The sequence below is a fragment of the Nyctereutes procyonoides genome, unplaced genomic scaffold (genome assembly GCF_905146905.1).
Source record: "Nyctereutes procyonoides isolate TBG_1078 unplaced genomic scaffold, NYPRO_anot_genome, whole genome shotgun sequence".
NCBI lineage: Eukaryota > Metazoa > Chordata > Mammalia > Carnivora > Canidae > Nyctereutes > Nyctereutes procyonoides.
In genome coordinates, this window is record NW_026575040.1 from 15,105,808 (window position 1) to 15,131,953 (window position 26,146).

The window sequence follows — 26,146 nt, forward strand, 5'->3', positions numbered from 1 at the left end:
TGTTCCTCTGCCTACCAGGCATTGTCTGTCGTGGGTTTTGCTGGGTAAACTCAAATCCCATGATTAGCCTTCTCCTCCGGGCTGCTGGAGCCCCAGGTACAGAGTTACCTGCCTGCACCTGGTAAGTGCTTGGAGCCCCATCTCATGAGACTTTGGGGGTGAATCTTCCCTCCCTTTTTCATGATATACATGTTGCTGGTTAGAGAGATACTGGCTGGGGTGTTATTCTTTTCTGTTACCAGCTTCCCAGATGAGATAGGCACATCTTCGGGACTTAGAAACAGTCTCTCCAAGGGCTCAGTAGAGAACAGAAGCTGCCCTGTGCCCCTTTATCTGTATCCCCTGACCCCAAGCATGGGGTATTATAGGATTCAAAATACAGGTATCAAGCCATCAGCTCAGCCAAGTGCTCCAGCCCTGAGATGAAGAAACATGAGAGAGCATGAGGATTTCCGACTGCGGGTAATGGCAGCTAATCCACCACCACATTCTGGGAAGCAGACTGGGGGCCTGTAGGGTAGTGCTGTCTGTTTTCACCGGCAGCTGTTAAACCCATGGCTCCCGGAGAAGGATGTTCTGATCCCTCCCTGGGCACATAAATCTAGATGGAGCCACATCCTGGACTTTGTTAATTTTCTTATTGTGTTGAGATGGGAGTTCTTATCTCTTCTGCTCCTTGAGCAAGAAGAGATATATTATTTGAGAGCTTACTACGTTGCAGTCATTTTATATGCATGTAGTTATGTGTGTATGTGTGTATAATCTCATTTAAACCTCATGATACTGGGATCCCTGGGTGGCGCAGTGGTTTGGCGCCTGCCTTTGGCCCAGGGCGCGATCCTGGAGACCCGGGATCGAGTCCCACGTCGGGCTCCCGGTGCATGGAGCCTGCTTCTCCCTCTGCCTGTGTCTCTGCCTCTCTCTCTCTCACTGTGTGCCTATCATAAATAAATAAAAATTTAAAAAAAAATATTAAACCTCATGATACCATAACTAGGAGGTGTAACCGTGAGTGTTAATTGAAGAAACCAAGTTTTAGATTTTCAGCAACCTGCTCAACTCGCATAGCTGGTGAGCCACAGAGGTGGGCTTGAACTTCATGCTGTCACACCCCAGGGTCCCTGCCCTTCCTACTGGGCCCTGCTGCCCCCTTCCCCTCAAGGCTCACAGAACCAAAGGCAGAGGCGACATCTTTATAAGTTAGAGTGTCAGTGAGCTATCCTCTAAACTCTCAAATACTTTTCTTGGGACTGTCTTAAGAAATTTTGAGCTCATTGGTGCACCTTATGGATGCCCCTTGACTTCAAAAATACCATACCAAAAACACATACCAACACATACCAATGCACACACAGAGCAAAAGAATCAACCCCTTACTGCCCCCCCCCCACATTACTTGCCTCGCCCCTGCAACTTTCGCATTTCTATTTTTTCTTCCATCTCCACCTCTTCAAGCTCCTGTATGGAGCTGGCTCCCTCCAAGTCTGCTCCCCTCAGCTGATGGCCATCCTCCAAAATGGTCCTTCCTTCCTCTTCCTCAACGTGATCAACATTTGTGTTCCTTCTGTGCGGTTGGGAGAGAAGTGTTCCATTAAAGTCAAATCGTTTTTGAGTTCCATTCCTTAGATATTTACCTCTTGACTAGATAGCCTGTCAACTAAATGGATGAACCCCCATAAGATTCTCTGTTTTCCACCTACATGTCTAACCTCATTTTAAGAATGAGAAAGGATATTACAGAAGAGGAGAACCATATGCCCATTTTTCTCACTAATCTACCAAAAAGATGTTCCAGTGTTCCGTTCTCATCTCTTATCATATGCATGTCACCTCTATGTTCTTGTAATTATAGTATGGACTCAGTGTGGTATTCTTTTTTTTCCCCACATCAGATGTCACCTGTTCGGTCTGAAGGGCAGGCTTACTGAAGGCCCAGCAGCAAATTTATTGTCCCCTAGATCTGCCTTCTCATGAGTTATCTACATGAGAATCTGAGGGTCCCCCCTTTAATTAACAGTAAAGATCAAGGGTGATGCTCCTTTTTCAGGGGACTTTGGTGACCCTAATCCTAACACAAGACCTAGATATCAAATTTGAAATGTTATGATTATTATGTTCTCTTAGATATTAATAACTTCTGGACTTGGAAAGGAGACCAGAAGGAGACGATGATTGAACACCATGTGCCTGGCACTCTGGCGGACTGCTGCAGGGGTTGTCGTACTTAAATCACACAACAACCCCATGGGGAAAGTACCGTGACCCTCATGTGCAGATAAGGAAACCAAGGCTCAGAGGGATGAAGCTCCTTGCCCAGCTGACAAGTGACCAAACAAGGTTCAAAGTTAGATCCGCCTGGCTCCCTAGCTCCTTCCAATTTACCAGCTGACTTTCTCTCCTCTTGGAGAAACCTTCTCTAAATTAGGGCTAGTCCAAGGCATACCAGAGCAAATGTAACAAAGAAAAGGGAATGGAGAAGGTTCTCTGGTCAGGGACACACATGTACATTACAGGCACACAGAGAATATGAAACAAATGTAAATTTATTCAAAAATTATGAGAGAGACGGTTGTAGTGATACATGTTAACAGGAGACCTATTACTCATAATTGATTTTACTAATATTTTAGCATCTGACCTGTTTCTCTTAATTGAATTGAAATGACTTATGCAACACATTTGTTTTACTGACTTTGGAAAGATATAATCACCTTCACCTACACTTTTAATTTTAAAATAGAAGGGTTTATTTTGGTTGTTTTTTTTTTTTTTAATTCCTGAATGGTGGCCTTAAAGATAAGTAAAATGCAATTAGTGTTTTCTTCCCTAGGAAATGTCTAGAAAATTGTGGTTATTTTGTTTTAAGGGAAAAAAATAAAAGAAACAACAAAGAAAGGGCATTTTGCACAAAGATTGGTGAGGTCACCCTGAACGAAAATAAAATGTCCATTAAACTCTTCCCAAGAATCACAGATCGAGTCACTTGGGAGTCACTACACTGCCCTGTTTAACTTAGTCGAAATTAGTCATTCCAAAGCCCTTAAAATATAACTAATTTCATGTTTGCAGAAAATACTTTACCATCGGGAACAGGGTAAATCAGAGAGACAGAGAGAGATCCTTCTGGGAGCAGAAGCATCTCACATCTCAGCTTCTTAGGACAGATGACTTGCTCTGCCAAACTGCAGAGAATACCAGTCTGCTGGGTTTACTAATGCCTGGGCCTGCAATATACCAAGGATGAGAATTCAAGAACATATCAGGAGAGTGTTCGCTAAAGCAGGTAAAAATTATGGCTCTAACCTAAGGCTCCCACTGGGCGCACGTCCACCAGTCTCTGCCCGGGGTTAGTTGAGGCTTGGAGAAACCTGCCAAAATTAGTGGAGGTTCATTTTTGTTTTTCAAGTTGTCAGGTCTCGTCTTGGAAGAGAGACAGAATCGGTATACCAGCTTGAATGGATTATAAGATGATTGGGCGTGGGGTGAGAGCAGGGGGTGGGGGGAAGGCCAGCAAAAAGAAAAAAAATATATTTTTGAGAACTTGCAAGAAATAGGTGTTGCTGGCCAACAGTGGCCCTGGGTTGACATCTGTTGTATGTTAGTTTAGAATGTGTCTGTTTCTTAATAAATGATCTCATAACTTTAGTGATAGTATCCAAAGGGAAATTGCAAAATGAGCTTGAGGAAACATTTTTCTGGGTTCCTTCTCCCCGTGCCCAACAGGGAAAGAGCCGATAGAAGCCCTGCCTAGTCTGACTTGAGGCCACCCATTGGCTGGTAGGACTAGGATGAAACATTAGCACCTTTAATGTGGGGTTGAAACACGGAATGCCAGGAAGTTAAAAGGACTTAGGGGAAAATGTCCTTTGGCCTTCCGCTGCGTGACAGGATTCTGAAGTGGCAGCTAGTGAGCAGAGTAGACTCAGTTAGTCCAGTCAGAGGAAAAAAGCAGCAAAACCAGAGGACCAACATCAGTAATATCTTTGAGTGCAGTGATGAAAGAGCGAGATGGCTCTGCCAGAAAGGCGGGTCTCTTCATCAGGCTTCCCAAAGCAGTTTGCGCCTCTGGCCAGCTGTCAGAGGAAACGAGCCCTGCCCGATTGGCCGGTATTTATTGAGCACCTACTAGGTGCTCAGAGTCCTCCAGACCCTTCATGCAAAGAGGACTCCATCCTTCTCAATTTTTGCCAAACTTAAGATTGTTTGAGGTGGATGTGGATGGTGATTTTGTTTTCTACCAGGACAAAGAAAGTAAAATGTGGGGATAGGATAATGAAACAAACCTACTTATTTTCACATTGATAGGAATCCAGGCATGTACAGACCCTGAAGACTTTGAGAAGGGTTAAAGCCAAGGCGAACTAAATCCTTCTCCTCACCCCCCCCCATGTCCTGTTCTCACACTGACTCAGTGCTGGATACCTGGTGGGGTACGGAATGAATACCAAGGGTGAGAGACAGAAGGAAATCAAGAACAAGATTCCGGCCACTTCCATTCTGGAGACTCGTGGAGATCTTTTGAGATCTGAGAGATTGAACGTATTCAAGAGTGAAGAATTTTCTGTTCCCCACTGCCTATGTAATAATAATATCCAGCCCAACAGAGGGAAGATAATCAAGTGGGAAGAGAAATTCTCTTTTCCTTCCTATGCAAACTCCCATTGCTGTATAGGAACTAAGGAATACCTCCTCCCTCTGCTTTGTCCTAAATTAGGTTAGCACAGGAAAGACCACTGGCACATAAACTTTACATGATATGACTTCTTAGCTTTACTACAAATACAGGCACCAACTTTTGGTCATCTGATGATTTTATACCTTACATGAACCCAAACACTCTAAATGCAGACATGTTATGGACAATCACCTGTATGAAAACAATAATTTTTAAAAGACTATATATTTTATCTCCACAATGCAATTTACCGGCATCATACTTGGGTGAAATTGAAAGTTTTATTCAGGTGATTGCCCTGGATTGGATAGGTTCTTAAGGAGCCTCTCTGATCCTTTAATTTTCTCCTTCACTCAGTCTTTCTCTCTGATCTGGGTGCTATGGCTCAATTGTGCTGTTTCTATCATTACCTACTTAGTAGCAGCAATGGGAAATAAGCCTTAAAAGTGATAACCCATCATATGTTTTTTTATTCTGCTGGTCTCATAAAAAAACTACCAGTCGTTTATTTCATCTCACTTATTGTCGATCAGTCCCGCATTTTTTACCTCCTTACCGTGGTTTTCTTTGTGCTGTGGTTCCCAGCCACGGCCCGCTTCCTGCTGAATTAAACTGCAACCCAGACAAAACCAAAGAGCACATCTCTCCCAAAGTTCACTCGGAAGGTCGCCCCTGGTGAGATGGACATTGCAGATGTGCTAGAAAGATTAGAAGCTGCTTTGATAAAACCTGCGTCTGTTCTTTGCTTCGGGTCCTCAGAGTGGAAGATCGGATGGATTGCCATTGCCTTGCATTATTTAAGAGTTTTGATGAGCAGCTCCCATCAAAATTCCCCACAGACTCCAGACCATGTGTGTGTGTATGCGTGTGTGTGCGTGCGCGTGTGTTTTAAACAGCACTTTAGAATGATTGAGATGTTCAAAAGGACGTTGCCAAGTGAGCTCTCTTTGCAGGGTTCACATTCCATTAGGTTGTCCTTCCTTAAGGTCTCTTGGTGGCCCTTCTATTCTATTTGATGGCAAATTCTGTTCATTCCAGATTGTGTTAAATCCCTTTAGCGGCTTCAAACAGCTCTCCCGTGCTGCAGTTTTAGCATGTGGGTGCTGATCAAATCAGTCCCCGGACTTTTGTTATTTTTCACTCCTTTGATGGTTTTCCTCCGTTCTTCTGTTTTCGTTGGCTTCCACTTTCATGTCGACTGTCTGTTCTTCGATGGTGTTATCTATTCATTCGAGAGAGTCCAGCCATTCAGCCCTCTGAAGAAAGGGCCGTTCCCTCACTTCTCTGGCCTGGCAGCCCCAGTGGGTAGTCCATGATTTGTGCCTTTTATCCTGAAGCCGTGGAGGCCCCTCTTTGGGCAACACTTTGGTGATGGGATAAGGATTAGTGTATCACGATTTCATTTTCATCAACCTCGTCTGCGTCTTCCCGTTTTTAGTTGAGATGCGGTGGTGTCTGTTATGGCAGGTATTTATATCTATATAAACGGCTTCGTTTCTGATCATTGCAGATGATGAAAGTTAGGCCACCTCATTTCCATGTCAGAGACTTTCCACAGATAGGTAGCTATTGTCATCTCCTTGAGTGTGGCCGAAAAGTCAGAACACTGAATAGAAGCGAGACCTTGAGGACTTTACCTGGGTCTTTCCGTGTCTCTACCTGAGACTTTATGTAAGTTGTTTACTCCCATGGCTACCGCATTTTTGTTCTATCTAAATTCCTTGCCGGAAATATTGCATGCTATTTTGCCCAATTAAATATTTCATGTTTTATTTCAAAAGCCCTAGTACCAAATAATATAATTTTTAAAGGTAATATAACCTATTATGATTCCTTTTTAAGCTAGTTCAGTATTTCATACCAAGCAAGGGTAGTAAGAGCAAAGTTTTGTGGGGTAAAGATGCCAAATGATCATTCCTTAAACGTGGAAGACAGTCAGTGTTAGAATTAATCGTAGGAATCACTACCTTATGCTATTGGAAAATACATGTGATACTGCCTGCATGGACTGCCATTCCCACCCACCCTCCACCCATTTGAATGGATAACATATTGGAAGGTACAAGGAAAGTTTAAATAAGTTAAATGAAAAATAAATAAGTTAATGAAAGATAACCTTAAAAAAGAGAGAGAACTCTTCAAAATATATTCCTTACTTCTGAGGATGGTGTCATGACGGGTACCAGGCTCTTACAAGCACTCTGTGTATTACTATCACACTAAAGGACTAGAGATTTTGAGACAACTGTCATATGACCCATTTTGGTTTATGCTCTGCATCCTAGGAGTTTGTTTTCTGTGGACTGTCTCATTAATTAACAATTAACTGGTGATTTATTGGTGGCATACTATTGAAGAACTCTGTGGTAGGAATGAACAGATAATATAAAAATGTATGAGCAGAAAAAAAAGATAGAATTAGTCACAAAAATCTTCTGAAAAAGTGTAAGCTTCCTGTTTCACTTTCAAATATCCTTTTATGGAAAACTTTCCTTAAACTTGCTAATCTGAGTCCCTCAGTATATAAATTCTTAACTGGAAATCGGTTTTCAATATTGAGCATGTGCTAACGTTTATCACACACTAGATTAGGGAATCAGAAACCCTGGTTGAAGTCCCAGCACTACTATTAGCAGCATGACCCAAGCTGAGCTGAGAAATCTCTCCAAGCTTTATTTACCCCACTTGTGAGTGGGGTTAACGAGCCCTGCCTGCTTGTTCTTCTTCCTGGACATTTGTCAAGCGTCAAATGGTAGCCTTTAAACTCCGTTTTCATTAACAGCCACATTCTACTGCTAATGATGATGATAAATGTAATAGCAAAATCATGGTAATTTTAATACAAAAAGCGTTACTCTGGAGTTGGGACAATATGTGGAGTGAAAGTGATGATAATCCGCAGGTATGGCCCAGAACAGTCACAGCGGTGGCTTCCCCTTGCTCCGTCTAGCCTGGAGCGAAGAGAATTCATCTCAGGACCTTCGGTTCCTGCATCGTAGAGTCTGCACAATGTGGATCTAGCCTGGTAGGTGTAGAGGCAGCAGTTTCCATGACTCCAATAAATTAACTAGTGTTCACGGATGTTTTGCAGCTGCCCTGGAAACAGGCTAGCAGTTTTGAAAAAGAATTGTTGCAGCCATGAAAAAGGTGTTGGTATCATGTGTGTGCATGTATAAAGCGTACTTTGAAAAACCTACCACTTCACCTGCACTGAATGCAACAATGCTAAGTTGTGCTCAGGTTTTTCTTTCTTTTTTTTTCCATGTTGAACTTACTTTAACTGCTAACCTTTGCTTCTCCAGAATTCCGGCAGGTTAAACATTATTGTATAAATAGTGATGGCTTCTATATAAATAGCAAGTATCTGAATATAATGATACATATTTAAACCTCAGCCCCGAACACTCAAAATTCAAGTAAACATTTACAAAAACATCGTAGCTTTAAAAGGAGAGGGTATTTGAACAGTTTTTATTTTATTGGTATTTGGCTAATATTAGAATTGAATGAAATTCCACTGTATAAAACAGTTATTCCTACTATGGAAACCTCTTTATTTTTCCACAGGTCCTCAGAGTATTGCTTACTGAAATAACTAAGACCCTAATTGTAAGGTTTTAAGTAATTAGAGTTATTATTTGAATTATACATAGCAATACTGCACTCACAGATATTATTAGAAAATAAGATATCCCATATAAATTAATTTTCTGCAGTATGTCTCTATAAGTGCCTAAGCTACTTCACTGTATTTGGGGGTGAGGGAAGCCTTTTGAAATATATTATGTAAGTCCCTGTCTACTTATTTCAGGGTTAATCCATTCTTAATGTTTCAAAATCATTATAAACATTAATTATTATGGTGTGTACAGTATGCTGTAATACAGGATGTCCTCAGAGTCTCTCTGCAGGTGTGGCAGGTTGTTTGCCCCTATGCTAAATGGCCCCGTGCTGCCATACTTTTTATCATTCTTTATCTCTTCTTTTAGTATTCATTGTTTCTTCTTGCACCTATGAGCAAAACTCTGAACTCCTTTCTGCTGTGCTTTTTAAAATATATTTTATATACTGGAAAATCAGATATAAAGGTTTGCAAAATTGAGTCTTACGTAAGAGTAAATAGTCTCTGAATGAACACCCAAGAGACTTTTTAAGAACAGATACGAACTTTTAGTTTTTAAAATTTTAGTGGTATCTTTGCAGATCTTTCTTTCTGTTTTGTTTTCTTCCATGTTCCATGTCATAATGCTTTTGAATGAGAGGTTTCTAATTATGAAAAGTGGTATAGCAATTATTTATACTTCTTCAATATTTCTAATTTAGTGTTACTTAGATAACCATTTGCCTTGTGGATATACTGGAAACTGCATACCTTCTACTAATCCTAACGATTATTTTTTGGTGTGTAAGCAAGGGTAAGATTTTTTTAACTTCCTTTTTCAAATATCTCACATGGTGCCTCACCCACAGTCTGTTCCCAGAAAATATCTGATGATTAACTGAGATTTAAAAATAATTATCATGCACAAGCTACATACAAATGAAACTTTCTAAGAACTATACTTGTCTCTCATGTTCTAGAAAATGCTTATGTGCTTTTCACACTTTGGTTTAAAAAAAAAAAAAAAACAAGAAAGACCAAGTTGAGCATAGATGATAAAAAAAAATTGTAAAGGAGCCGAAAATTGAATTCTTCATAGATATGAATTCCAAGTACATCGCAGCTTTCCTATGGGATTATTTTGTTGATGGAGGAATTTGTAACTCATAATTAGAATCCCTTTAATTCATTCATTCATTCCAACAATAGCATTTATTGAATGCCTGCTGAGCCCCACCAGGAATGCACAGGCTTATCAGACACAATCTCAGGAAACAGACATTTTGGCCAGAATTTGAAGGTTGCTATGAGTCAGAGCCCAGCTGCCATATGTTAGAAGCATTCCCCCAGCTAAAACTGAAAGCTTTAAAGTGAAGCTTAACTTGTTCTTAAACTAGCTTTGATTCCATTAGAACGATCCCAAATATTTCATGTTGTGGGAAGAAATCTGGAGAAGTGGTGTCATAATGTTTTCCTGTTCCCTGACAAGTCATTCAGTAGCCCTGTCCAAGATCATTTAAAATAGCCTGGAAATAATCGGAAGTGATGTGCCTCTGTGGAAAACACTTGCAGGATGCCTGTCGGCAAATGGTGTTTTAAACCCTAGGTTTAATTTAGACGTGTTGTTAGGTTCCCTATAAGAATCCATGTGTTTAAAAAATGTCGTCTCAAGAAAAATTAATATAAACGTGAGTTAGGAAACAAGAAGGTTTCACATAAAATAATGATTCTTGATTTTACCTACCTGTTCTGCTGTGTAATCAAATGCACAAATGTAACATCTCTCCCTCCCTACCATTAGCTTCCTTTGTCAGTGAATCACCATGTTTTGCTTGTACTGAAGACCAATAATCTTATATAGTGTCACTTAATCATATCTGATCATCATAATTTTGTAAGGCAATCATATGTATACATTTTCGGTGATGTAACCACTGCATTATTTATACAGCTTCTTTTCCACTGTATTTTACCATTTGTATTGTATCATTACCCTTAGTTGCACGCAGGAGGATTGTGATAATTTTATAGAAATTATTGATTTGAGGGGTGCCCGGCTGGCTTAGCACATGACTCTAGATCTTGGGGTTGTGAGGTTGAACCCCACGGTGGATGTAAAGATTATCTAAAAATAAAATCTTAAAAAAAGAAATTATTGATTTTTATTCCCTGAAAACCTTAAGGGACATAATAGATCTTTTTAAGGAAATATTTCAGGTGGAATCATCATGCATTTATTAATTGCATTTAATTTTTTGTTTTATCAGGAATATTTGAAAGAGAAAATCTTGTTTTCAGAGGACACAAACTCTAATTTTTTTATTGAAAAATCACTTTAAATATCCAGAAAATATTTTTGAAGTGGAACAGACAAATCATCAGTTCTTGTGAAGACATTTCATAGAATATGTGATGCACATAACCTTTGATCCTGAAGAGTGGAGTTAGATTGATAGAGTGAGAAAACATCTCCTTCTAAAGTGAATAATTCTCCAAACTATTTGAGTTTCCTAAGTACATACGACTAAATCCATGAAGAGTTGGTACTATCCAGATGGCTGAATAAACTCACTGTTCACACTGTTCATCGGTATATTTTGTGTTGCTCATCAACATCTAGTTTGTCTCATAAACCATTCCAATCCAATGACTATCGGACATTACCAATGTGCCAGATACTAATGGTTTTAATGTTTCCTGTCCAACCTTTAAGGTCTTTAAAAATCTTGAAAGGTAGATAGATATTTTTTAAAGATTTTATTTATTTATTTGAGAGAGAGAGAGAGAGAGAGAGGGAGAGAGAGAGAGAGAGAGAGAGAGAGAGAACACAAGCAGGTGGAGGGGCAGAGGGAGAGGGAGAAGCAGACTCACCACTGAACAGGGAGCCAAACGCCAGGCTCAGTTCCAGGACCCTGAAACAATGACCTGAGTTGAAGTCAGATGCTAACTGACTGAGCCACCCAAGGTGCCCCAATAGGTATTTTTTTTTACAAATTTATTTTTTATAGGTGTTCAATTTGCCAACATATAGAACAACACCAGTGCTCATTCCGTCAAGTGCCCACCTCAGTGCCCGTCACCACCCGCCCACCTCCCCCTCCACCACCCCTAGTTCGTTTCCCAGAGTTAGGAGCCTTTCATGTTGTGTCTCCCTTTCTGATATTTCCCACTCATTTTTTCTCCTTTCCCCTTTATTCCCTTTAACTATTTTTTTATATTCCCCAAATGAATGAGAACATATAATGTTTGTCCTTCTCCAATTGACTTATTTCACCCAGCATAATACCCTCCAGTTCCATCCATGTTGAAGCAAATGGTGGGTATTTGTTGTTTCTAATGGCTGAGTAATATTCCATTGTATACGTAGACCACATCTTCTTTATCCATTCATCTTTTAATGGACACCGAGGCTCCTTCCACAGTTTGGCTATTGTGGACATTGCTGCTATAAACATCGGGGTGCAGGTGTCCCGTCGTTTCATTGCATCTGTATCTTAGGGGTAACCAATAGGTATTGTTTTTCTAAATTTACAGAAAGGAAACCGAGGCTCAAGAACTCTAAGTAACTTGTTACCAGTCACATAGCCACCAGGTATTAGAACCAGGATAAGAAATAAGATTTTCCGGGATCCCTGGGTGGCGCAGCGGTTTGGCGCCTGCCTTTGGCCCAGGGCGCGATCCTGGAGACCTGGGATTGAATCCCACATTGGGCTCCCGGTGCATGGGGCCTGCTTCTCCCTCTGCCTGTGTCTCTGCCTCTCTCTCTCTCTCTGTGTGACTATCATAAAAAAAAAAAAAAAGATTTTCCAACTCCAATTCCAGTTCTCTTTCCACCACACATGCTGGTTTCAAAAGAAGTATGTATTTATTCAACAAATCTTTATCCATCTTCTAATATACGCCAGGCACTGTGCTAAACCTCAGTGTTACTAGAGATACAAAGGTGAGAAGATATATGAGTTCCCTGCCTCTTAGAGTCTGTAGTAAAGAAGATGTAAAAGAAAACAAATGATTACCAGGGAGAAAAATGGTATAAAGAATCAGGTTTACAGAAAGCGAAGAACAGAATGCCAGTGGGAACCCAAAGCTCATCTAATGGAGGCTGGCAGTTTGTCCAGGACTTCCTGAAGGCAGTGACATTTAAACTGATATTGTAGGATGGCAAAAAATGATAAATAGATACATACATACATAGAGTTGATTCTCATTATTGGCAGATTCTGTATTTACAAATTTGCTCACTTACTAAAATTTGTTTATAATCCCCAAATCAATACTGGCTGCCATTTTCAGACTTGTTCACAGGGTGGAGTGTCCTGAGACACATCCCCAGCTAAGGTCTGATGAGGCGCTGCTCTGTCTTCTTGTCTCAGCTCTCATACTATAAATAAGTGTCCTTCTCACAGTTTACTTAGTGCTACGTTTTCCTATTTTTTGTGCTTTTTGTTAGTGATCTTGCTATGTAAAATGGCCCTCAAGCATACTGCTGAAGTGCTGGCTAGTGTTCTCAAGTACAAGAAGGCTGTGATGTGCCTTACAAAGAAAATACATGTGAAATAAGTGTCATTCAATGATGCTGGCTGTGAGTTCAATGTTCGTGAATGAACAGTATATCTCATATAACGTATCTTTAAACAAATACACAGAAAACAAGGTTATATATTGATGAGATGATAAAAAGGTTATGAGCACAGACTCACAGGAGTCTAACCCTTTATTTCCCCTAGGGGCAAATGGTTCAATATTGGCTGCTTCAGTGGTCCTAGTGACTTTATAAAACCTAACTATGTCAAATAACAAAAACCGACAACATGTAGATAAATATCTGTCAACACCAAGTGCTGGTGTGGGTTCAGGACAACTAGAACTCAGACATTGCTAATAGGAATGCAAAATGGCACAGCTACTCTGGAAAACCATTTGGCATTTCTTATCATTGAACTTCTATATTCCATATACACTAGCAGTTCTATTCCTAGATGCTTATCCAGGTGAAATAAAAACTTATGTTTACACAAAAATCTGTACATGAATGTTAGCAACTTTATTTGTGAATGCTAAAAAGTGAAAACAGCCTAACTATCCTTCAGTTAGGAAATGAATAAATTGGGACGGAATATTAGTGAATAATAGAAATAACAAATTATTGATATGTTCAACAACATGGGATGTATCTGAAATACACCATGCCAAGTAGAAGAAACCAGAGGTAAAAAGCTACATAATATATTATTCCATTTAAGTGATATTATTTAGAGGCAAAACTATAGGGATACAAAAGAGTTATGTGGTTGCCAGGGTTTGGGGAAGGGGAATACGTTGGCTACAGGGGAGCACAGGGGAAGCTGGAGGAAAGGAGATGGAGCTTTTCTATATATTGATGGAGTTGGTGGTAATACAATTAATACCTTTGTCAAACCTCGAAGAACTGTATGCTAAAAAGAACGTGTATTACGCTATGTAAATTATACTTTAAAAAGAGATGTAAAAGCTGAGATTTGAATCTTGGATCAAAATATAATTCTTCTAGTTTGCCACAATAATATCAGAAAATACTATTTTGTACAGCATAGGGAATGTAGTCAATAAGATGGTAAAAACTTTGTTTGGTGGCAGATGGTGACTACACTTAGCGTGGTGAGCCCTGAGTACTATATAGAATTCTTAAATCATTATGTTGTACACCTGAAACTAACATACCACGGTATGTTAATTATATTTCAATGAAAAAGAAAAAAGAAAGAAAATGCCATTAAAACAGAGAGTACTCCATGTGTTTTGCTATAGTTCTAGTTGATAAAACACTGTTTTATAAAATAAACACCGTGTAATTCATGTTACACTATGAATTGAGCAGTGGATGCTATGAACATATAAAAAAATGTTTTCTGGGACACCTGGGTGGCTCAGCGGTTGAGCGTCTGCCTTCGGCCCAGGGCGTGATCCCGGGATCCGGGATTGACCCCTGCATCGGGCTCCTTGCAAAGAGCCTGCTTCTCTCTCTGCCTGTGTCTCTGCTTCTCTCTCTCTCTCTCTCTCTCTCTCTCTCTCTCATAAATAAATAAATAAAATCTTTAATTTTTTTTCTTTTCTCTTGTTTTTTAGTGCTTAAATTTAACCTAGTTCTTACTGGTTATGGGAAACAGTTTCTTACTGAGTGTTTCACAAAGAGTGAAACCTGCGATCTATGCTATAGTTCTAATATATGTAGTATTCATACTATGGCAAAGCTTTTGTATGATTTGAAATACTCAGTTAGATGGCATTTTGACCTTAGAATAATAGAGAAGAAAATAAGACAATAGAAAAAACATGATAATGTCTCTTGTCTTGCTTATATGTGATTATTTAATGGCAGGCAACTGTGAGACATAAATGGCTTATCTGCTCACATCCTTGGCAGTAGGAAGACCTACCCCCTGACCTCTTTGAGTGTCTTCCAATTCTGGTATTTCTCTATTTCACTGTTCCTTGTTTATAATGGCTTTGCCACATTCCCTCCATTGTATTTCAAGGAGCAAAGATGTAAATCAAGTCACCATTACATTCTAGCTTATAAAAGTCACCTTCACCATAAAATATGTACCTAGCCTTTGGAAGAATGAGCAAGTTGGGGTTTCTGAGGCTATTATTGTACTTAAGACTTTACAACAAATCGAATAATATATATCAATAGCTTCTCAATAATGTGTACCATCACTTAAACAAGTCACTCTTTCTTGTATTATAACATTTTAAAAATTACTTTTATCTATATTTAAGATGTGTTCTCAAAATATCTGAGGACCGTATATGTACTATGTCTTTCTATAAATAAAAGGGTCATGCATGACTATAGTCAATAAATGTGGACAAAAATGTATTCAAATTTATTGAAAATTAAGTGACTGTGCTGAGATTATTATACTATCAAGGCTATTTGTTAGGTGATTAATTAGGTGAAAGAAATGCTATACAATATATGTTGCAAAAACCATGAAAAGAGTAGCAATGATATGATTTAGAAAAGTGAAACCAGCAAATATCTCTATCTTATGCTTTTTAAGTAGAATAAGGTGAAATACAAAATTACCATTTTTTTCGTTTGTATTTAACAGATCTTTTCTTTTGTTTGAAGTCTCTTAAAAGTGCAGTGTTGGCTCTTGTACTTTTTAGTTTCCTTGCAGCCCTATTGAACACTCCATTACCAATATTTGGAGTTGTTTAATTAACCCAAAACAAGAAAGAATTCCCCTTAAGAGTTAATGTGTAGCAAGTGTTTCTTAAATATACAAATGGCAACATTGTTTTCAAACAAGATAATTACCACTGTGTATAGTATGCTTCTTCATTAGTAAGTAATTAAATAATTTACTAAATTGTGCAATAATTCATAATGATACATGCTAACCCTGCTCAATTATAGAAGCTAGGGATTAAAGAATTTCTTGCACACATGCCTAAAATTTACTAGAGTGGTAATTTTTGATTCCTGAAGAAGTCAGCTTGCTGCTTTCAAAATACTGAGTAATGCTCAATTCAAGGAAAATTTTTTAAAAAATTTTGAGAGTCATAACATAATGGTTCAGAGTGCATACCCTAGAATCGGCTTACAAAGGTTGTTCTTAAGGTTGCTTTTTGTTCCTGGCAAGTTACTTAATTTATTAGCCTTTTGTTCCTGGCAAGTTACTTAATTTCTCTATGCTCCAGTTTCCTCATCTGTAAAAAGAGAGTTTGGGGTGAATTAAGTGTTAAAAAGAGCATCAAATAAGTGCCTGTGACAGAGTAAGTCCCAAGGAATCGTTAACCCAATAAGAGAGGTAAAAGAAGCAAGTTGTATAATTATTAGAAAGCCCTTTTGATTTTGGAAAGTTATCTTTGGGGACATAAGGCTTAACTGGATACTCAAAATCTAATGTCGATTTTAGAGTCTTCTGATTTGAATGCCTAATTTAATCTACCTCCATCTTACAAAATGGAAGAGAAGAGCACTGAGGTTTTTTTAAATGTGAATCGAACATAGAAGAATTTTCACATTTTTTATTAAAACAGAAGAACAAACCCAAATCTCTTCTTGTTTCAGTGCTCAAAGCATACTTCCCCAGTGCAGGACTGGACATAAATAACAGGTGTACTTCTGAGAGCAGAGACTTTTCTGATCAAACGCTGTCAGCCAAATGAATCCCATCCTATATAAGCTGGAGCTTAAATGTGAGCATCAGAACCACTATTGACATGTGGCACAACTGTCTGAAATGTCAATAGTTATAAAATGAGTATTTCATAATGCAGAATAATTGATTACTCTGCTTGACTGAACAGAAACATATTTTCTCTGCGAAAGCAAAATAATGCCAGCATTTGCTCCTGGAACGCTCCTAGCTGCGAGACTCGGATTTCCCAATGAAGCCCACGTACTCTGCAGCCCTTGATCATGCATGACAAAAATAGAGGGAACCATCTGTAACTGCTTATCTTCTCTCCATTATTTGAAAATATATTTTTAAGATACTTCTTAAAAAATAAAATATGGCCTGTATACAAAGCATCTATATTAGAACTGTCGCAGATAATTTTCAGAACTTAAATGGGTGAGATACAAAATCAAATAACATTCAATTTATCTTGTTCATCCTGAAATGCCCTGCTTAGCTTTCACTCTGATGAAATAATACCCATTTCCAGTTTTATTCTTCCTCTGTGTGCTGTGATGTGGAACTCTTTTGCTCTATGTGTTTTATTAAGTGTAATTTAACTTTATGACTATCAAACCAACTATTAATCCTTACAATAAGACTATGAAATGGGTGAGCAGCAAAGAGATTTATTTTCTAAAGCACAATTCTCTTCTTCTGCCCTCAATTATGTTTTCAAAACTCATTCTTTGAGTGTATATATTTTGCAAAGGTCTGAGCTAGGCACTTTGAGGAAAAGCAGAAGAAATAGTAACAACCTACATTTTGAGCTTTCTCTACTCCTTGTCTTTATGTACTTTCTGTTGCTAGGAACCTTCACTACTAGTCTTGTAAAGTAAGAAATGCATTTTCTTTCTCTGTACTTTCATCCATGTTCTGCCCTCCTGTTATGATGTTCTTTATTCTTTTTCCTATCCACTAGATTCGATTTGTCTTTCAATGTTTAGATCAAATGGTAGCTCCTCCATGAAGTCCTTCTTCTCATCAAATTTAAGATGAACCCTGTACAAAGTTGCCCCTCGTACTCTTGGCTTGCATAGCACCTTATTTCTGGAACACTTATTCTGCTTTACATCGTAGGTATGGCATTCATTTGCCTGCTAGAGGGCAAGCTCCTTGAGGGAAGGTCTGACATCTTAATCTTTTTCCTTCCCTCTCAATGTCCTGGCACACATTCTTTAAATTATAACACACAGATGTTTACATGCTTGATTGGATGGGAGCTTCTGCTTTTACAGGAGATGAGACATAAGAAGGTGAGACCATGAGGCCCCTTAGACGAAGGGGTAATTTAATGTGTATTTATCTTTGTATTCCCAATACTTAGGTACTTAATAAATGCTGGTTTAATACATACAAATACACACAGAGACACATGGTTTCAAAAGTGTAAAAAGCTTAGCAAAAGTGCATTCTAATAGTTACTGCAGCACGTCTTTATTAAGGTCAATAATTTATGCCAACCACAGGTTCTGTGTGTACCACAATGTAGGGGCTGGTGGGGACAGTGATGGTATTTCCACTCATAAGCCCTCCAAAGATGTTGTCACTCTATCCTTTCTTTAAAGTGTTTGATCCTCCCAGTAGCCCTTCAAGGTTATATTTGCCTTATTTCACATAAGAGGAAACATAGGTTTATTCAAATAACTCAGCTAGTGAGTGGGATAAAGGTTGGTTCGGGACCTAGCTTTGTCTGATGTGAGAGCTCATTCGGCCATACCAGAGTTTGATGACACAGTGAAGGCCCCTTGGAGAGGTCAGTCGATGTAGTGCAGCAGAGAGAAAGGGATGCTGTTCCTAAGAAGTGGATAAGACGAGATCCACAAGTAGTTGTGGAGTGTGTGAGTTGCAGGAGTCCTTCAAGCTCTGTTCCCACTCTTTCACTTTACAGATGAGAGACCCGAGAGGTGGAATGACTTGCCCAAGGTGGCAAGTTAAGTGTGAAACTTGAACCCAAGCTCCGGGTTCTGAGTTTGCTTCTATTGTTCATGTTCCTTTGACTAAAATATTATTTTCCGAATGGCCTGCTCTGTGCCATCTGCGGGAAGTGGGGTGAGCATACCCCACGGGAACACAAGGGGCGGAGGTCCTTATGGCCTCTCTTGTGCATCTCCTTCCTTGCTGCCTTGGCAGGTGTGTGTGTGTGTGTGTGTGTGTGTGTGTGTGTGTGTAGTGAGGCACCTGCTACCTACCTATTGTGTAGAGGTTGCTCACATCTGTATGCCTGTGAACTTCACCCTTCCCCTCATTGTGATCGTTACAAAACATCTTCCAGTTCTTGAATTTCCCAATAGATATATGAGAAATACGTGGTTCCAGAAATCTCAGAATCCCTTCACGATTGTCTCAATCCAGCCAAATCTTTCGCCTCCAACATCCCATTACACTAATAGTCACACTAATGATTTGGAGCCGTCTGTCAACTGTGAGGGGCAGAGTGCTGTGTAAACATCTTTTCAATGGACAACCAGACACTACTGCCTTCCTTTAGGGTTGCTCAGATGACTCAGGGAGCTGACTTCTCTATAGTTTTCAGAGCCAAAGTCAACTGATTAGTGAGGTTGTTCTTGTTTGATTCTTAGGACAATACCAGGAATACAATATGCATTCAGTGAATGTGCTTGATAATGTGAAATGTGTGTGTGTGTGTGTGTGTATGAATGAGTGTGTAAAATTGAAGATGTCTCTTGCCACCAAAGAACAGTGTATTTCACCATATTTCATGGGCTATGTATATGTATACACATGTACATTTACATCTACATCTGTATTTGTTTTAAAATCATGAGTAGTGGGACACCTGGGTGGCTCAGTAGTTTAGCGCCTGCCTTTGGCCCAGGGCATGATCCTGGAGTCCCGGGATCGAATCCCACATCGGGCTCCCTGCATGGACCCTGCTTTTCTCTCTGCCTGTGTCTCTGCCTCTCTCTCTCTGTGTCTCTCATGAGTGAATAAATAAATAAAATTTAAAATAAAATAAAATAATGAGTGGCAAGCAAGCTATATTAATCTGTTCATCCTCTCCCCCTTCCACTCATAAATAAGGGGGGCCTCTCTGTCACCCCTGGTTTCCAGATCTCACCAATATTATTCCATTTTATAAATGCTCCTTTATGAGGCACTGGCTCTTTCCAGAAAAACTAAGCAAGTCTGTGAAGTATTATAGGTAAGTTTGTGCCTTCTCTGTGGCTTTCCAAGCAATCTTAGTTAGAACTCTCTGGGTCTGACTCTATCTGGTCTGTAGGAGACCTGCTTCTCTGGCTCTATGTCAGTCAGAATGGCCCAAGTCCTACAGATCAGAGTGCAGTGGTGGCTAAGAATTCAGTTGAATCAAGCTGCCTAGGACCACATTAACCTTTCACTGATCCCTTTCTTGTTCAGCTAGAAAGAAATTAATTGAATTAGCAAGCTGCCACACTAGAGAGGGAAAATCAGGGCCTGGGTGAGACACAGAGCCAAAATGCTCTCTCATGTGCAGCAGCAGCAAACTTCAAAATCATCTTTGTGCTAGGAGCTCCTTGCCCACTCAGGATAAATCTTTTAATCCATTGGTTTGCCATTCTCCCCAATAGCAGCACTGTAGTGTGATTCAGGGTGGCGTACCCCATTTGGTGGTATATTTCCACCATTTCCACCCCATTTTGTGGAAAACCGAATATACCCTCATAAAGTATCATTTCCTTAATCTCTGAAAGTGGGAAGATTGGCACCAATTTTCTGATTACATGCCAGTCTAGATATCCTGTAGAAATACAGCAAGCTTTCCTCATAGACATTTGGGAACAACCTGGCATCAGAAGTGTCTCTCCACTTTCTTGCTAAGTGACAGATCAAATGTGAAACCCAGTATATAGGGACCCCATGTGGGGCTGTTACCTTCTCTAAAGAACTCTGAATTCAATTACATGTGTTTATAAGTGTGCAGGGTGCCTTCCTTTTCTGAGATTAGCCAACAGAAACATTTGAATCAAAAAGTAATCTATAACATAGTTCTACCCATGGTAAAGAATTCCCATCCTGTTTAATTATCCTCATGTGAGCAATATTCTTTTTCTATTTTCTTTTCAGAACACTTGGTAAAAAAAAATTAATGGAAAGAATATATTGTTTAACACTGTTTTCCCCTATAGTAGGTACTCCATAAATATTTCCTACATGTTAATAATTATTCCTACATGTAAATATATAGTTGGTAAAGGTTTGCACTGAAATGTGCATCATTTATGGCTCAAATTTGGTAGTATTGGAGGGGGGATATGGATCCTTTCATTCCTGACTGGTTTATTTGGTGCAGGATTTATAATTCCATAGAAAGTTTGTATTTCAACGTTGTTTGGTTTGGTTTGGTTTTTTTAAGCAGCCTCTCGTTTTTACTTTCAAAGTTTCATAAGAGCTTTGTGTTAATATAAAGAACAATATTATACCCTGGGTTAAAAGCTGAAGACATTTAATAGAGGCATGCATTACAAATAGCATCTAGCCACACAGGAAGGTTAAGACTTAATATCTGAAATTCGGTCGCTCATTATTTGTAGAACCAGAATGAAATACATTTCCAAGGGCTAAGGTCAGTATTACATTATCCTGGAAATGTCTTTGTTGAATAAATGTGTAAATATTTCAAATAGGTATTATGAGATTACATTTCTATTGGGGACATTATCTATAGGATGACTGATTCTACTACTTGTAATTGCAGGAGCACACATGTCACGTTACATGTCATTCCCGATTACCGATTTCATTTGAAATGGTCTGGAAATAAATACCGATTACTAGTAATGTAAGACTATTTACCTTGGAGTCAGATGTCTGACAGGCAGGCTAGAGCTAATGGATTTGGCCATTTTCAAAGCATTGTTTTCTCAAACAGGATACTGTTCTAAAGCAACATTGTGATTTTTCAAGGATTGTGTTATCTGGATTCATTTGCAATGAGTATGAAGAACATAACCTATTAACATGCAGTCCCTGACATCTTTCCATCCCTCAGTGGTACAAAGGAAATAAAGTTGGACCTCGGACCTACCTACTGGATAGCTTGGCTTTGCTCTTCCTTGTCATGAAGTGCTTAGGACAAGGGAAATCAAGAATCAAATATGAAGGATGGTGTCAATGTAACTGAGGGGCGTTGCCTCATTGGGAGATACAGTTGCATCATGGGAAGGTGGTGTGATTTAATTTCATAATTGTAAACATCACAGTGGGTATGGTTGATTCATTTGAAACTCTTGTCCATTTTGCTATGGCTGGACAGCTGAATTAACATGGGTAGGTCTTGGCTTCCCACTTTCATAATTTCTTGTTTTTGTGGTTTTATTTGAAAAAAAATCTAAAGGAAAAACTCTGTTAGGGTGGCTTTAGCTGAAATCAAACTCTTATTAAGCTAGGGATTGATTTAAATTAGGATGAATTTTTCTGACCTTCTAAGTCAGGACTGTGTAAATTTTGCCTTGAAAAGGAGGCTGGGGAAGGTGGGGAGTATATGAATCCTAGTTTTCTACAGAGCTGATTGTCTGCCTGCGTTTTTAAATCATAGCCCAACTCAGGGGCCAGGACAACTCAGTTATATGGGGGAAAAAATGCTAAGACTCTCCTTATTTAATCAGCATGAAGGCATCAGCTAATAAGTAATATTTTAAGTTGTAAATGGAAATACAGACCATCAGAAAAGAAAGCGGAACTGCAGCTGTGTGAAGGAACAGTAGCAGGTATGCAAACTGGGCTTTTGAGATTTTTGTGCCATTATAGTCAATGTTATGGACATCCTGGCAAAATTTTAAATAATGCAAACTCTGGGTATGAAGCATCTGAAATTCGTCCTCTTGAAGAGATTCGTCTGATAATACTGTCAACACTTAAGTTTCCATAGGCCAGGAAAAAGGGATTTAGCTTCGAAGTCCAGAGGGAATTAAGTTTCGATCTTAAAATTTACAAAGTCTGCCTTTGAGAGGTATTTATGTTTTCCTGCCCAAGGTGCCACGACGTTCTTGAGTGTGAAAACCAGAATCTTTCCCACCTGTAGATGGGTTCTCTGGAGAGAGTGATGGATGCGGAAGAGCCTGGGAATTTGGTGGCTCAAATCAGCTGGCGATTGGATTGTCGTTGAGGTGATTCACAGAGCGTTAGTTTTCTGCTCTCCTTCCAGGTGACAGCGTTCCTGGGGGAAGGAAGCGGAGAGGGGAAGCTGGTGTGATGGAGAGGACCAGCATCCGTGTGCGCGGAGTCCCCCTGCCCAGGCCGAGTCCCCCGGGGAAAGACTTCGGGGACACTGCGCCCCCCGGGAAGGTCCGGGCGACGGCGACCTCCACGGCCCCGCTGGGGACCCTACCTTCCCAACTGGGCGCCGGGGCGCTCTGGGAAGTGAGGGTGGCCGCGGTGCCCCCACCCCACCCCCGGGCCAGGCCCCTCTTTTCCACCGACGAGCTGGAGCGTTCGACGCCCCGGCAGCTCGGCATGGGGAGCGGGAGAGCGGGAGAGCGGGAGAGCGGGGTGGGCTGGCGCGCCCCCTGCCCCGCGGCGTGGGCGCGGGAGGTGGCGGGGCGCGCGCTCAGGGGCCCTGCGCGCGTAGAGCACCCCGGCGCCCACGGGTGCCCTGCGAGGCGAGGAGAAGGCTGGGGGCCTGGGCGCGGGCCGGGGGCGCGGCAGGGCAGCGCAGGGCTGGGGCGCGCCCGCCCGGCCGCCGCCGCTCACCTGCCCGCGGGGGCGGGGCGGGGCGCGGCGCCGGGGCGCGCCCGCCTCCCGCCTCCCGCCTCCCGCCTCCCGCCTCCCGCCTCCCGCCTCCCGCCCGGGGAGGAAGCGGAGGGGCGCGGTGTAAACAGAGCGGCGGCCGTGATGTCAGCCGGTCACATGGAGCCTCTTATGGCTCGGGATGGCTCTCGGCGGGCGGGCAGCTGCGGCAGCTGCTGCTGTGGCTCGGGCGGCGGCGGCGCGGCGGCGGCAGAGGGGGCTCCGGGGTCGGACCGTCGGCTCTCCCTGCGCTCTCCGCACCGCGGCTTAAATGATGTATTTTGTGATCGCAGCGATGAAAGGTGAGCCGGGAGCCCCGCCGGGGCCGGGTGGGCTGGCTGCTCGGGGGGCGGGGAGGAGGGCGCGCAGGGGGAGGGGTGGGCGCGCCTGCCCGAGCGCACGTACCGCCCGGGGCTGGGCGCGGGAGCCCCGCCAGGGCCTCCTGGGCCTCGGCGGCGGCGCCACCTGAGCCGGGCCGCGGGCCCCGCCTGCCTCCTGGAGGGGGCGAGGGGGCGAGGGCGCGCGGGCTGGACCCCCTCGCCCGCGCCCTCCGGCTGCTGTCAGCCGCCCGGGTCCGCCTGGCACCCGGCGGGGCTCTCGGAACAAAGTTTGCAGGGAGGCGCGGCGCTCCTGGGAGGGGGGGCGGCCGGGGAGCTCGGGGGAGGCCGGGGGGCGCACCCCGGACAGCTCCGGCCTACGCGGGCAGGCGCAGCGGCCGGGCCGGGCCGGGCCGGGCCGTGCGCGCGCGCCGACGCTGGGTCATCCCCGGGGGCCGGTCAGCGCCCCGGGCCGTGCGCCCTGCCCCCCGGCGGCGGCCGCAGGCCCCGAGCGCCCGGGCCCGTCCGGCTCCGCGTCCCGCCGCGGCTACTTCTGAAAGCGCCCGGGCCCGGGCGACTCGGGCTCTCGGAGCGCGCCGGGACTCCCCGGGCTGCCGCCCGCAGCCGCAGCGCACCCCCCGCACCCGCATACTTGGGGCCGCGGAGGGACGTGGGGAGGCCTCCTGCCCGCCGGAGCCTCGGCAGCGGCGGGAGTGCGACGGCGGCGAGGGCCCACGCGCGCGGGTGGGTCGCGCCCCGGGTGCCCCCGCCCGGCCTTCCGCCGCCTCGGGCTGGTGGGGAGGGGGGGCGGGGGGCGGGGGCCCAGCCGGGGAGGGGGCCGACTCGAGGTCTTGCAGGGGAGCGGAGAGAGGCCGAGGCAAGTCAGGGAAGTTTCTGGTGGGAAAGCCAAAGTTGGGAGGTGTGCAGGAAGTCGGCGGTGCGGCCCGGAGCTGGCGGGCACGCTCCTCGGACTCCTGCGGACAGCCCCGGAGGAGCTCGGCCGGCCGCTCGTCTCGCCCGCGCGCCCGCAGGTGCCCCCGGGAGGTGCCCCCGCGAGGTGCCCCCGGGAGGTGGTCGGCGCGAGCGGCCGCGGAGAGCGGGAGCGGGAGCGGGAGCGGCCGCCGGGAGCGGGCTTCGAGCCCCGGGAGCCTGCGGCGCGCCGGGCGCCCCTCGTGCGCAGCGGCTTGGCAGCCCCAGAGCGACCTGCGGCGCTGCGGGTCCGCGCGGGCCGGGAGCTCGGAGGGCCGCTGGGGAGCCCGAGGCTTGGCTGCAGCCCGCGATGAGGGACCCCACTTCGGGGTCCGAGCTGCGTTTACTTTCGGTTCACCGAGCTTCGCCTTTCTCCACGAGAGCTTGGGTGGCATCTCCGGTATCAATCATTAACAGGCCGAAACGTGCCGGACGCTCGGATGAGCTGCTTGAGACCGAATCTTTCTATACGACGTACCCACGGGCAAACATTTTCTGTCTTCCCCTCGTGGCTTTCGGAAAACGGGATTCAGTCATTTTTAGAATAAGCGACTGATGGAGGGGGAAAACCTCCTTGTGATGCACGTTCTTAAAGCACTTAACGTCCTTCTGTAAGGGAAAAAAAAATGTTTTTCCTACCGACTTTTTTTTTTTTTTGATAAAAGAAATCTATGCTCCCCTCTTCCCCTCAAAAAACTTTTATGCTATTTCCTGCGTTTTATTAATCCTGCAAGAGTAAAACGACTCAAATAGCCTTTGTAGTCAAGACATCTTCTTCTGGCTTTTTTTTTTTTTTTTTTTTTACCCCCCTTTAAGTTATAAAATAGGTTTTGCTACTTGGAAGATGTCAATGCCAGTCTTTTATCCATTTTACGTAATATGATTTGTGTTGATTGGGGGAAAGGTGAAAATCTAAAACTGTTTCCCCCAATAAACAGTAACCACCAAACAATAAGGAAAATATATTTTTAATGCTTTAATCTAATGTTGATGCTTCCCAGTACGAAGGATTTTGCTTTTGTAGCTCCAGCACAAAGTTAGGTACTATCCCTTACTAATAGAGTCATGAGAATCACACAAACACCAACATCCCCCAAAAGCTGTAGCCCACACATTTGTCTTGGAGTGACCTCTGGCTGCCATTAGATAATAGATTCATAGTAATGTGCTTTGAGAAAAGTAGCTCAGAAGTACTGGCAATGCAGCTTTTCTATAAGCATGAGAGAGAGAGAGAGAGAGAGAGAAATAGAATGCATCTGGACAATTAGAATATTTCATTTCCAATATCATAACATCCTGTGTTTTAATGGGATTATCTCGCTTTGGTGCAAATTTAAACTGAGGAAAAATAGTTTGTGGGAAAATGAGGAATGCTGTAAATGTTTCCATATCAGATTTAAGGGGAAAAAAACTGGCCCAGAATCATATTAAATACTTCCCTACTGCCTCTTATTTTTAATAGTTAAATTGGTTCCATATGTAAGAGAGTTTGTATAATTAGATTTTTCATGCAAAACAGAAATACTCTTTATAATATAGCTTTTTCGTACATGTATGCATGTGGATGGGGGAGGAGGGAACAAGCGACCATAAAAGAGAAACATTCTCTTTGTTGGCTGATTACTTATGTTTTTTAAACATCATTAAATCAGGCCTTTTGAACTCACCAAAGAAGAAAATC

General features: G+C 42.6%; 1 protein-coding gene across 3 annotated transcripts in view; it reads left to right on the forward strand.

The window, feature by feature from the left end:
- RORA (RAR related orphan receptor A) overlaps positions 1-26,146 on the forward strand; it is a 705,804-nt gene that overhangs the window by 587,246 nt on the left and 92,412 nt on the right. The window contains exon 1 of one of the 3 annotated variants that reach the window (XM_055320039.1): positions 21,700-21,721. The exons of 1 other annotated variant lie outside the window; for it this stretch is intronic. In XM_055320039.1, coding sequence (XP_055176014.1) covers positions 21,718-21,721 — 4 coding nt within the window. In that variant the 5' untranslated portion in view covers positions 21,700-21,717. Of the gene's footprint in view, positions 1-21,699; positions 21,722-23,325; positions 23,482-26,146 lie in introns of those variants that run through there. One more of the 3 variants, XM_055320038.1, reaches the window with a different exon arrangement.